At 37.9% G+C, this 13,341-nt stretch overlaps 1 protein-coding gene and 1 gene segment (V, D, J or C); both read left to right on the plus strand.

Moving 5' to 3' along the window:
- Window positions 1–65: 65 nt before the first annotated feature.
- mapre3a (microtubule-associated protein, RP/EB family, member 3a) lies at window positions 66–5,838 on the plus strand. 2 transcript variants are annotated; one of them, XM_086275151.1, is made up of 7 exons: window positions 66–204; window positions 2,259–2,381; window positions 2,491–2,636; window positions 2,775–2,967; window positions 4,443–4,585; window positions 4,695–4,847; window positions 5,659–5,838. In XM_086275151.1, the coding sequence occupies exons 2-7, from the start codon at window positions 2,261–2,263 to the stop codon at window positions 5,725–5,727; spliced, it is 825 nt and encodes a 274-aa protein (XP_086131277.1). In that variant the 5' UTR covers window positions 66–204; window positions 2,259–2,260; the 3' UTR covers window positions 5,728–5,838. The 2 variants fall into 2 exon arrangements, with proteins under 2 accessions (XP_086131277.1, XP_086131278.1); XM_086275152.1 differs by having other exon boundaries at window positions 2,775–2,931.
- A 5,292-nt stretch (window positions 5,839–11,130) lies between these two features.
- Window positions 11,131–11,677, plus strand: LOC147307010 (Ig kappa chain V region 3381-like). The segment is given in 2 exon segments: window positions 11,131–11,195; window positions 11,367–11,677. Coding segments are annotated over 2 exon segments (360 nt in total).
- Window positions 11,678–13,341: the final 1,664 nt, after the last annotated feature.

Genomic DNA, 13,341 nt, shown 5'->3' on the forward strand with positions numbered 1-13,341 from the left:
AACAGGCCAAAGTCCTATTTATAATGAACCTTTAACAGCATGGAGTCGGGCGCACGCGCAGTAGAGGCTGAATTGTTGCAGCCCCAGACAGGGCGGCCCGTTACCAAGCACTGCACCGCGCAGGGTCTGACAACGACGACAGCAACGGGCATTGACATAAGGAATACTGCCAGCGTGATAACACCACAGACGCTCCTGAATACAGTGAGTATCGCCGCATTTACGCCCTGCCGACCCACCCCGTCTCTTAAATCTCTCCTTTTTCTGCGCGTAAAGGGGTTTAACGGGGAGCTGTGCTTTATTCCCATGCAGCGAGGATATTTCCCGTGCGCTGACAGTCCTGAGGTATTCGGGGAGGCCTGTAGAGGGGGCCGCTATGAGAGCAACACCCAGCGTTGCGGCTTTTTTTTAACCAAAAGCACCCAGCAAACGAGCACATTTATTGTTCTCAGCTCGGGTTGAAATGTCAGACCCCCGCCCATTTGCTCTTGCTTGACTTCAGCGGTTTGCGCTCAGGATTTTATTTATTTATTTTTTGCTGCAGTCATTATGGGAGCTTTTTCCAAGGCCCGATAGATTTTTGGAGAATAGATAGACTTCCCTTCGTGCCCTTATTTAATAAATGTACGCCCACTGCGTGGTCCTTTGCTGCTCATGTAGCTGAAACATTGTGATTTTTTCCTCATCCTGGCTAGTAGTTGCTCGTGGGGTTAGACGCTACAGCCATGCAATTTCAGTATAGCCAATGGCCCGTGGGAGAATGCGTTGCTGAAGGTGCATTCACAATAGAAGTGTTATCATCAGAAATCACAGCACGATTCAGCATCAAACTAAAAACTGACAGACGTGGTTTCATTAGTCTTTGGCTGTCAGGTGCAGACAGAGCGGCGTGTGACCTTAAAAAGCATCATTTTAAAGTCGCCACGTTGCCCGTGTTAATATGCATATTGGTGCAGGAAAGGTCTGAGGTGTTACAAGATCATTTGGACATGACACCGCATTAACAGGCAAGCAAAGTGAGCACAGAGAAGGCTGGAGATGCCAGATGTGTAAAGCTGCTGACAAATACTCCGGATTTTTTTCTCTCTGTATAATCAGGGAGGATTATGCTTGAAACACATTTTTAGATTAGAACTGAGAATAAAGATGCTTCTTAGGGACTCAGTTTATGTCTGAAAGTCAAATTTCCTCCCTAAAAGCTTGATATCCCCATTCTCAGTGGGCTTTACAGCTGCAACAGACTGTGGCCCAGCCCCAGGATTTACAGTCAGACAGGGGGTAAAAAAATAATTCCTAAAAATTGAAGAAACTGCAGTGCAGTTTTGGAATCTGCCTGTATAGATTATAGGGTTTAATATTAACATGGCCCAACGAAGAAATCCAGGTCAGTACAGTAAAAAAAAAAAAAAATGGATTCAGTGAAAGTAGTGCAGTGATGTAGATTCACAAGTTAATGAAGTCAGAAGTCAGTTTAACATTTCCTAATTCCAGCTTCTTGAATGTGTTGCTATCTCTTTATGTTTAACCGAGATAAACATTGTTTATATAGCGCCAAATCACAGCAACCCTCGGGTGCTTTGATACTGTAAGTTAAAGACCTTATAATATTAGAGAGAAAACTCCAACAATCAGTTGACACTCTATGAGCAAGTGCTGGTGACAGTGGGAAGGAAAAACTCCCTTTTAACAGGAAGAAGCCTCTGGCAGGACTAGGATTAGGGAGGAGCAGTTGTAGCTGGTTGGGGGTGAGGGGAAAGATAAAAGAGCAGAGGGAAAAGGAACACATGGAAGAAAGCCACAGTTTAAAAACTAATTAATAATGATTGTTAATTGTTAGTGATAAAAAGCCATAGTGGTGTAGTAGATAATGGCATAATAATCATGTATAGTAGGTTTATATGTTTTGCAGTGTTTGCATGAGAAATAGGCACATTGTTTTTAGCAAGTAATTAATTGCAATAATAATCATTATTTAAGGCCTAAATAAGTCCTGTTTCAGTCTTTCAAATCCAATATAAGAAGCTTGGTAAATGTTATGTACAGTAGTTGGTAGCTTGGTTAAGGAGCATGCAGAATGGTTACTTTGCCTAGATTATACTATAAAAACAATCCCTACATTTTTATACTCATACCTTGCACTGACCAATCAGAGAGATTAATCATTGACCAATATTCTTCCTTCAACTTCCATTTAAGGTTTTCAAGTCTTGCTAACAGGAAAATGTAGCTGAGTGGTTGTTTCTCTCTTTTCGACTCAGGGATGGCAGTGAATGTGTACGCAACATCTGTGTCCATTGACAACCTCAGCCGACATGACATGCTGGCGTGGGTCAACGACTCTTTGCATCTCACTTACACCAAGATTGAACAGCTCTGTTCAGGTGAGGCCTGAGGTTATTTTTTCCCCCTGAAATAAGCTGCTGAGGTAATTTTGGGGCAACTCTTGACCGAAATAACGAGATCGATTTGTTGTGTCTTTATGTTTTCAAGGAGCGGCGTATTGCCAGTTCATGGACATGTTGTTTCCGGGGTGCATTCTTCTGAAGAAGGTCAAATTTCAAGCCAAGCTGGAGCATGAATTTATACACAACTTCAAAGTTCTTCAGGCAGCTTTTAAACGGATGAGTGTCGACAAAGTCAGAATCACTTTATTATGGTTTTATTATTTATTTCATTTATGATACCTGAGATAATTAATTGTTTTACCTTTCATACTGATATACGTGTGTGTATCAAGTGGAGCTTTTCAACTATTTCCTGTTTTCATTGTCCAGATAATTCCTGTAGAAAAGCTTGTAAAAGGGAAATTCCAGGACAACTTTGAATTTGTGCAGTGGTTCAAGAAGTTCTTCGACGCCAACTATGACGGCAAGGAGTATGACCCTTTACTAGCCAGACAGGGGCAGGACGTGGCCCCTCCCCCCAATCCAGGTGATCACTTTATCCACAAACCAAAGAGAAACCAAGGTAAAGCCAAACATTTTGCCTTTGCTGCACGGTCTTGCTGAGCTTTGGATGGCTCAAAAGCGCTCCCTGCAAGCAAGTGGTGTGAGCAGCACGATTCACAGAATGACTTCTTTGATCCATCTCACTGCCCAGCATTTGCAAAACCATGACACTTTAGGTACAAGTGAGTCATTGGTAATATTCTAGTAATCGTCACAGTGCCTAGTGGGATGCAGCGTTAGTTTGGCAGAAAATCCACATTTGTTCTGATCGATCATGATCAATAATGCCCAAACACCTGCAGAAACAGCAAATATAGTTATCTCCCCAGTGTCCTGCATCGAGCGACTGATGCAACACTGTTGCAGCTTTGTCTCTATTAAAGCTGGTTTGATAACAACAAATTCTTCCCTTTCTACTAACGAGAGTGGTGTCAGCCTGAACAGCCTCGCCCTGTCTCTGTAAAAGCTTTTTGCTTGAAGATCATGGCAAACAATCTAATTTAAGCTGTAGTATGTCATAAGCCTGCTTTGTGACTTTGTCACTAGCAAGCAGTGTGTTATAAATGGGAAGAATGATTGCACTTATTTTTAAAACTGAAAATACCATAGACTGTATATAAAAGATGGATGTCACTCATTGCATTGTGGGCTGCTGTTTCGAAGCCTCAAGTCTGGCATTTACCTTATTTGAACATGAGCGTCCGGTTTTTGCACTAGTTAGCCATCTTGGTTAGCCAGGTGCTAATAATGAACAGTTTGAGCAACTTGGAAAACAGGCTTAAAAATGTGCGTAGTAGAAAAACTGAACAGCCAGCTCCTTAGCCTGTTGCACCCTGAAGAATAGCAATTATTTTACCATTATTAGGCCCATAATTTATAACATGAATATCATTTGTAATGTATCGAAGCAACCAATACATTGTGAGAATTAAGGGCATTTTTTCACTGACTTGTGCACAGTCCCAAAAACTATTTGCAACCAGGAAAGCCACCCCATCTTGGCCAGTAAAAACAAAAAACAATGATAAATAAAAACAAGTTTTGCACTACTTGATTAGCGTTACTTTTAAGACCTGGAAGCCGCTTCCATCTTTTATATACAGCCTGTGGATAATGTGTTCGCATGTTTTGTCTTTGAGTTTATCTGAAACACCTTTGCTTAAGCACTTATAGAGGTTTAGTAGGCAACAGGTCTTTTCGTTTTTAAGATCTTGAGTCAAATTAAAACAACCTTTGGTCATTTATATAAATGAATCGATAATTTGGCTATTTAACCTCAGCACTCTAAATATGTGTCATTTCTATCAGTTTAGTTGTAAAACAATTTGAAACCTTTTACATGTCAAAGGCATAAAATTCTTCTACAAGATGATTGCATCAGCGCTCTATAATGTGCTATATCCATCGCCACAACTGCTAACAAGCCAAAATAAGTGCAATAAATCTGTCTTAAATGAAATGCTGAACCACTCCCACCATCTCTAACCACTCCAGGACCACAGAGGACATCCCCAACAGTTCCCAAAAACATGCCAACACCGCAGCGGGTCCAACATAACACTCCAGCCTTGAGGAAGAATCCGACTTTGTCAAGAAATGGGGGCAGTGATGCTGAAATCATGGAGCTAAATCAACAGGTAGAGTTGAACGGGAAGGACAGAAGGCCGTGTGGCTCTTTTGTTCTGATTTCATCCTCCAGACTAGTTCTTGACTACCAGCTTAAGCACCTTTTTCTGTTTTTCTAAGTTGATGGAGTTGAAGTTGACTGTAGATGGCCTTGAGAAGGAAAGAGACTTCTACTTCAGCAAACTACGGGATATCGAGTTGATCTGCCAGGAGCACGAGAGTGAAAACAACCCCATTCTCAGCAGGATAATTAACATTCTCTACGCAACAGAGGTATCTAGCCATTATAACAGATATATAACAGATTGCCATACTCTCTCCACTGTTGACAGTGAAAAGCAAGGAGAGCAGAAGACCTGATAAAATATTATCAGGTTTTCTGCCCTTCTTGCTTTCAATTCAATTCAATTCAATTCAATTCAATTCAATTCAATTCAATTCAATTCAATACAATACAATACAATTCAATTTATTCAACGCAAATCACAACATCAGCTGTCTCAAGGCACTTTTTTAAATACATACAGAGAAAAACCCAACAATCATATGATCCCCCATAACCAATTTAGAATTAGAATCAGAATCAGAATCAGAAAGGGTTTTATTGCCAAATGTTGAACAGATTTACAACATTAGGAAATTAGGTACTTTGTGTGAGACATACGATAAGACAAACACTTAAATAAAAAGAAAAAATGCTAAGCAGATTGATATATACATGAATGCAGGTGATGATCAGTGCAAAAATGTAACAGGTGTGGAGAACACAATACAGGGTCATGGGAATCCCCCAGCAGCCTACGCCTATTGCAGCATAACTAAGGGAGGATTCAGGGTCACCTGATCCAGCCCTAATTATAGAAAGGAAAGTTTTAAGCCTAATCTTAAAAGTTGCAATAGTGTGTGTCTCCCGAATCCAAACTAGAAGCTGCTTCCATAGAAGAGGGGCCTGAAAACTGAAGGCTCACCTTCCATTCTACTTTAAATACTCTAGGAACAACAAGTAAGCCTGCAGTGCAAGAGCAAAGTGCTCTAATATGGTGATATGATAATATATATATATATATTTTTTTCTGTATCTTAGGAAGGCTTTGCACCTCCAGATGATGAAGACCTCGATGAGCAAGCTCACCTGGACCAGGACGAATACTGAACCCATCGTGTCCCTACCCTCAAACATCTCCATCTTTCTTCCCCTCTTCTTTTTCCCCTCATTTTTTTTCTCCTGTTTGCACGCTTTCTGTAAATACTCACCATCATCCCAGCTTTCTGTCTGTGTTTTCCTTTCTTTCTCATGTGCATATCTGTTGGTAACCTCCCCCTCCATCCTCTGGCCATCTACACACTCTTCACAACATCTCCGTATCAATATTTGCTGCTCCTCCCTGCCTCCATTTACACAGTAACAATAACAGTAATGTATGACACATCCCCAGTTATTTCAGCATGAGTAATGCAGAAAATAGAGCCGAGAGCTGGCTGGCATGGAGGTTGTTATGGCGAACAGTTGAGTTTAAGTCTGTAAATATTACCGACATTTTGATTACCGAAGGAACAATGTCTTTGCTCTTTATGGAGTAACTTATTTGCCTTTGGTGCGTTGTTAATACTACTGTTAGAGCACAGGACAACACTGCTCCCATGTGCAATCAGGACACTCCTTGAGCTACTAAAACTGTAACAAAACTGACTTTTTATTAACACTTTATTATTTATTATTTATATTTCATTTAACTTTCTGTAGCAAAATTGGTGCAGACCTACTGTACGTGAACTGAAAGCTGAGGCCATGTGTGTTACTCATATCGGTTTGTGCTTCAGTCAAGCTTTTGGTTTCTGTGACGGTGGGTCCATGGCATGTAGAAATGCTGAAGGAAATTCTTTGGTGTAATGACTCAAGACTTATGATAAGTGCTCTGCAATTATTCATTATTGATCAGCAACATATCTGAGCATGAGAATGTTACACATTGACTGTGAATGAGTGATATTTTGTATGTGTATTTTGTGTGCAGATTTTCTTGGATGTCGCACGATCCTGGTTAATTGCCATTGTATCTTTTTAGGCTGACATACCGCAGTCTATTTAGGTGTAAAATGTAAAGGTGGAAAGGCACCTGGATTCTGGCAACTTGGTTATCGAGTGTAGCAGATCTAAAGGTTTAACTCTACAATATGAAAAAGCCTGACACTGAATTAAAAACAGAGACATTTTCACATGTTCTACTGCTAATCATGCTGTGTTCATACTTTAAATTTGCTGTAAAGGGTTGCCCAGGGTTTTAGAGGTGTCTCAGAGAAAGTCATTATTTAGAGATCTAAGACCAGTTGACTGGTCATCAAACAAGGAACTCTCCTTGTCCTTCCCTAGTTATTTTTACTTTGCAAACTGGCTGTTATCTACTCTGGAACTCGCATTCATCGACCATATAAACATCTACAGAACACTCATCTTTTGAGTTTTGAATAAATAAACAGTTGTGAAACAAGTTGTTTTTGGTGTATTTGGGGTGATGCATTGTGGTGAATGACTGGGATTGTATTAGGAAAGTTAAAATGTGTTAACGTAGCTAAATTAAACCTTGCAAACTATATGTTTTTTTAAGACTTTACCTGAAATTAGAAACTAATCAGCCAAGCCGTTAAAGATGACTGATGAAGTGAATAAAATTGGTCACCTTTCATGACCTGAAATACAGCCCAGGGAAATCACAGTATACGTGTCAGAGATAATTATACCACAAACTGAATTGGTTGTATAACTATAAAGCAAGGGTGTTGCTAGGATCTTGAAATCTCCGTGCTTCACAAAGGTTTAATTCACAGAATGATCCTGAAATTAAAAAAAAAATCAGTGCAATTTCATGTCTTGGGAGCTTGGAAAGAAAGTCACTGGACTTCTGTAAGTTTGTTGAAGATGAGTTTCCTCTCATCAAAGAAGCTTCTTCAGTTCTAAAACCAAATGGTGGAGAGCCCCAGGTATTTACACCCTAGTGGGAGTTGTCACTTAAAAGGTCATGACCCACTATTGATCATGTGCCTCATCCTTTTGCCAGTTAATAGAATTATCCAAAATGTCAATATTTTTTCTAATATGACATTTGCCATATTTCCAGTCTTCTTTTTTTTAAAATCTAATATTTTTTTCCTCAAGTGTATTAAGTCATAAGATCAAATGTGTGTTAATAACAGTTAATGTTCATAAGATTATTTTTGCAACATTAAAATGGTAAAAATTGACCACCTTCCCATTGATACTTTTACCCCTAAAATAAAAGTTCAGTCATTAATTCTAATGCTTATAATCTTAGAGTCATGAAGCTACAGTGCATGACAATACATTTACGTTTAATAGAATTCAATGTATCATATAAAAACCAGTGAACATTAGTGAATGTTTCAGAAAGATATAGGGACTCAAAATGGGCACTACCAAGACCACTAATGAACTGAAGTACAAACAAATTCAGGTATGAAAATATTGATAAATCACAGATTGGCAGATGGAACATTCATATACGCATTATTTGTGTTTAAACAACTATTAGTAAATATGGTCCAGTGACACTATACATTCTTTTAATGGCAGGAAAGAAATCTGCCACATTGTGTTCTAGCTGGTACAAGGAGATATGATCATGAAAATATGCACTTTTCACAGCAGATGGCATTTCAGTGATTATTTTAACATGTATCATTCCTTTCATTTAGATGACATAATTTCAGGATCCTGGAAGTCTGCAGAACTAACTTCTGAGGAATTCTGGTATAAAATGATAAAGTTAACCCTGTAAAGCCTGAACCACGAAACAATTGCCAGAAAATTCTAATTTGCTTATTTATTTTTGAAAATGGAGTGGTTATTGAATCTTCTGACAAAATAAGTAAATAAATATGTATTTTCCAACAAGTGTTGTTACATTTGGTCATTGCTTGAAGATATATTGTGCAATTTGTTTAGTTTTTTTTTTTTTTTTGTTGGGGGGGGGGGATCACTCTGATGACGTAGCGATCTCGAAAACCCTAAAAAACCTGTGTATCAAATAGGATATTTTTGCCATTAGAGGGTAAAGGCTTGCTCAAATCATGTGATTTGTGAGTAGATGTCATAATACAGATGGAAACCAAAAAAAATACTGATATCAGAAATCTTGCCTTTGACTACAGCTTCTGTGTCTTTATATTGAGATATCAGTTTATACTGCTTAGGGTCCTTCTGCTTGGCATAATGGTTGTCACACTCATGGCTAACTAAGGTAAAACTGAGACATCACTAGTAAAATTTATCTCACTGTGCTTTATTATCACATGCACCTCAATAAGGAGACATCATTTTGAAGGAACTGAACATGATTTATTGAAATACAGCTATTTAGCAATTACGCCCCATAGTGCTATGTAGAACAGGAAGTAGAACAGGACCCCTGGAGTCTAGACGCTGGTGGTGGAGATGAAGCAGGTGGAGATAAGGGTGAGGAGCTCGATCTGGCCAGAATGAGGTAGGGATGGGGAAGAGGCAGGAAGTAACAATGAGAGTCTCAAAGGCAGAATGACAGAAAAGCAGTGCGATTTAAAGATCATCACACAGAGGCTGACTGGTTTGCAGAAGGGGGACAAGAAAATGACTGGAGCAGAGTGATGAATACAGAGTTAATTTAGACAGCAAGGGAAAAGTGAAAGTGTTGCAAGGAATAGAGAAGCCTGACACCCAGTAACGATGAAAGATGAGTGAATCTTGATCTTCCTGCATAGATTAATTCTAGGAATATTCAGGTCTTTTGCTTGTCTTTTTTTGTGAATGAAACGTTTTCATTTTTTTTTAATTGGAAGAAAAATGTTCTGAAGTTCTACGTTTCAGCCCTCTGGTGGTAGTTGGAGGTGTAGCAGGTTTCTTTTGTATATTTTGTATTTTGTGTAATGTTCGGTATTTTGAACAGCTCTTACTATGCACATGATTGTTTTATTGGTAAAATGAACACAACAAAAGAGGATTTCTATTTTTTTTTCCAGATTCTTTTTTAAAAATTCATCTTTGGTTTCCTGAACTATGCAATCTGCACTCAAAAATCACAATATAATGATAACCCTTAGACACATAGTATTATGAAATTTGTTTTAGGTGGCTGGAGTAACAGATGAGACTGTTTCAATTTCCAGAAACTTTAGACAATCACTGCAAACACTGAAACTTGTTGATGTATTTACTCCACAAGTTGACACAATTCCTTAGGACACAGTAATATACATCATTATGTGTTTTTTAACCAGAACACCTGCTCCAGTTAGAAATATGTGAGATTGAAAAGAATAATTTCTGGCACTGAATAAAATTTAGACATGATGTAAATTATAATTAAAGTTTGGCCTCAGAGATTTGGATCTCAATTAATGAGATGCACGAATAAAACTGTTATGTTAAGTGACTGTCCCACTTCAAACAAAGTGACAGTTTTTGGCTACTCGGAGGTGAAAAATGACCATAAAAGGATGCAATAAAAAGAGGTATAAAACAGGAAAAAATGACTACAAAACACTACAAACAAATATGAGGTGTGGAAAAAAAAACACCAAAAGGAAATTGTCATGTTAAGCAATGCAAAATACTGTAAAATAATGTATGTAGATGCAAAATTGCAAAGAAACACAAACTCTTGACAAAGATCATTATAGCAATTATTATTATTTTTAATATAGATCACTAGAAAGAGGCAGGGCATATTTTTTTTAAGCCACTCCTGTAATTTTGTGTCTCTTTCAGAGTCGCTCCGATGTCCAGTTTGCTTTTTGTATCAATTTGGTGGATTTAATTTTATGTGTATTCTCTTTTTATGACACAAGAGGGCGCTATTTGTTTTCATATAAACAGAGGGGTATAATTTCCCATGCAGACTCTCCAGGTGCAGGTGTGTTCACTGACCCATGCTGTAATTTGAATATTTGCTATATATTCCATATTATCATCCCAGAAAAAAACATTTTTGAAAAAAAGTTTTTATTATGCGATGATAAAAAAAATATCTTAAAAAATATATATTTTAAATATTTTACTGGACTGACAGCTAACCTAGCTCTGATTCTGACACACAATTATCAACGTTTATAAAACAAGGCGATACCGTCTCTCCGAGCTGTACAGTCAGCACAGGTACCTGTAAAGAAATCAGCTCAAACCTGTTGGGTTTTCATAGATTTATGCTATCATGAGTTGTGTAGAACTGAACATCTTTCAGCACATAGAAAAAAGATAATATTACATCAGTTTAATATACCTTCCTTTTAATTGATGTTCATGTATTTACATTTAAATATAGATTTGGTTTGTCAGAATGAGCAAAATGAACCAACCAGTATCTGGCGACCAACTAATATGGGCCCTGTTAATGAGACAAATATAATGGAAAGGTTGAATGAGCCTCTCCTCACATGACCTCTGTGTTTTCTGTTTCATTGGGAGAGGTGGGTGGTTTCCTCCTACAGTGTGTTTTGCACACTTTCATGCATCACTGCTCCTCACAGTTTAAGTTCTGCTGTCACACATGCTCTCATTCACTTCCACTGAAAACTGAGTCAGGATGGTGTTTCCAATGTTGGTGGTTCTTTTGTTAGGCTTTCTGAGTCAGGGTGAGAGTTTTGAAAACATTTCTGACATATAAAACAAATTTTATGTTTGGTGACATGTTATCTGCTCCTTCTGTGTACATTGAGTTTGAGAGTTTAAAATGCCTTACTGATGTTTACTATTTGAAAGTTAAAAGATTCTGTTAAAGTCTTTGTTTTATTTCTTCATTTCAGAGTCATTTGCCAATAACTTTCTGACTCAGACTGATGAAGCCAAGTCTGTCAGTCTTGGTGGGACCGTGACCATCAGCGCAACAGGGAGTTCAAATATAGGTCCTGATCTCAGTTGGTACCTTCAGAAACCTGGACAGCCTCCCAAACTCCTTATATACAGAGCATCAACTCGCTCCTCAGGAACTCCGTCACGATTCAGTGGCAGCAGATCTGATTCTCAGTACACTTTAACCATCAGTGGTGTTCAGGCTGAAGATGCTGGAGATTATTATTGTCTGGGTGCCCATGGTGGTGGAGTGTTCACACAGTGATATATAGCTGTACAAAAACCTCCTTCAGCAAGACTGAAGGCTGCAGGTGCAGATAGCTGGTGCAGAGGCTGTGATGAAAGTTACTGGCCCAGTGAACACAAAAAGAGCACAAACACAAGAACATACTAACATACTAAAAGCTTAAACATGCTGATTTAACTCTGCTAAAAAACAGTAAATGTAGTTTTCTTCTTGAACTGATCAACTAATAGAATAGAAACATATTATTTACTGTTACAAAATACACTAAATCACAGCTAAATCACAACAGTTGCCTCAGAGAGCTTTATATTGTAAGGAAAGGGCCTACAATAATACAGAATAGACAAAACTAAAACATGTTATGTTACTGAAACAATAAATAACGGGTTATAACCATGACTGTGTGATAGATTGGTGGTCAGTTACTGAAAGGATCTTCATTGAAGTGGCACTACAGTCTTAAAAATCTGTAGTACATTGTATTTTCTTCTCTACATTTTGCACTGCACACAATAAGGTAACATAATAATAAGATGTTCTAACAGTTTTTAAAATAGAGTTCTCACATTTAAGATAGATACATAGACTAAGTCACAAAGTGTTCCACATTTACAATATAATGCAAATGTAAAAAAAGAACTTCACATATCACACAAACAAGGTACCCGTACTTTATACATGTATTTACAATACATGTATTTTTCAGTTAAACATTTAATATAAAACATATATTTACTTTTATTTGAAATTGATCTTGATTATGTTTCCTGTCACAGGGAAACATAGCAAAATGGCATAAAACAATATAAGGAAATGCAAATAAGCAAATTAATAACCAAATAAGCCAAAGTATAAAAACACTCTATAAAGAAATACATTGAATGCAAAAGTCACAAAATGGCAACTGAGACACAGACAGACAAAACATGTATAAAAACCTTGACAGAAATGAATTAAAGAAAATTACAATTGGCCAGAAGGAGACAAAGAAAATGTGTTTTTTCATCGATGTCCAGTCTGCTTTTTGGATCTGTGTATCAGAGTCAATTTTTTATGTATTCTCTTATTTTGACATAAGAGGGCACTATTTGTACAGCAGCAATGTACAATTTCCACCCAGACTCCATTGGTGCAGGTGTGTGCTCACTGACCCATGCATTAATTTGAATATCTGTCGCACACCCTGGATGCAAAATAGTTTTCTATAGTTTCAGTATGATACAGAATTTTTTTCCCTTCTGTAAAATGACAGTTTTTAATGTTTTGCTGGGTGGACAGCTGTCTTTAAGTCTATAAGGCCGTCTCTCTGAGCTGTACAGCCAGCACAGAAATCTGTAATTACCTCAACTCTGAACTTATGAAGATCTAAATTACTGCTGTGTTGAAACATATGTGTGAGAACAAGCACATTAGTTATACTAATATCAAATTAAACTAGGGACTGATGTGTTGCAGCGATGATCTCTCGGAGGAGATTAGAGACAACACTGTTCCATAGAAACTCCCTGATACTCATTAACGGGTAGTGAAATTGACATTTGCGCTCCTTTTTTCAGCTTCACACTTCAGTTATGCAAACAGTTTCCTTCTGCAGAAACAAACATTGTTCTTAGAATCTATAGTTCCAAAGCAAAAGGTAAAATAAACTCCAGAATACGGATTTTTTCCTTTGGATTAGATTA

This window comes from Aulonocara sp. 'chitande type north' Nkhata Bay, linkage group LG19 (assembly GCF_057382095.1).
Source record: "Aulonocara sp. 'chitande type north' Nkhata Bay isolate Kocher_YH1m ecotype deep benthic linkage group LG19, A_spYH_male_GT1.1, whole genome shotgun sequence".
Classification (NCBI taxonomy): domain Eukaryota; kingdom Metazoa; phylum Chordata; class Actinopteri; order Cichliformes; family Cichlidae; genus Aulonocara; species Aulonocara sp. 'chitande type north' Nkhata Bay.

Excerpts from the sequence above, each read along its gene's own strand:
- mapre3a (XM_086275151.1), top strand. The coding sequence starts at position 2,261 with ATGGCAGTGAATGTGTACGCAACATCTGTGTCCATTGACAACCTCAGC. Across the intron at positions 2,637-2,774 it reads AACGGATGAGTGTCGACAAA|ATAATTCCTGTAGAAAAGCT; the intron begins GTCAGAATCACT and ends TTCATTGTCCAG. Across the intron at positions 4,586-4,694 it reads TCATGGAGCTAAATCAACAG|TTGATGGAGTTGAAGTTGAC; the intron begins GTAGAGTTGAAC and ends TGTTTTTCTAAG.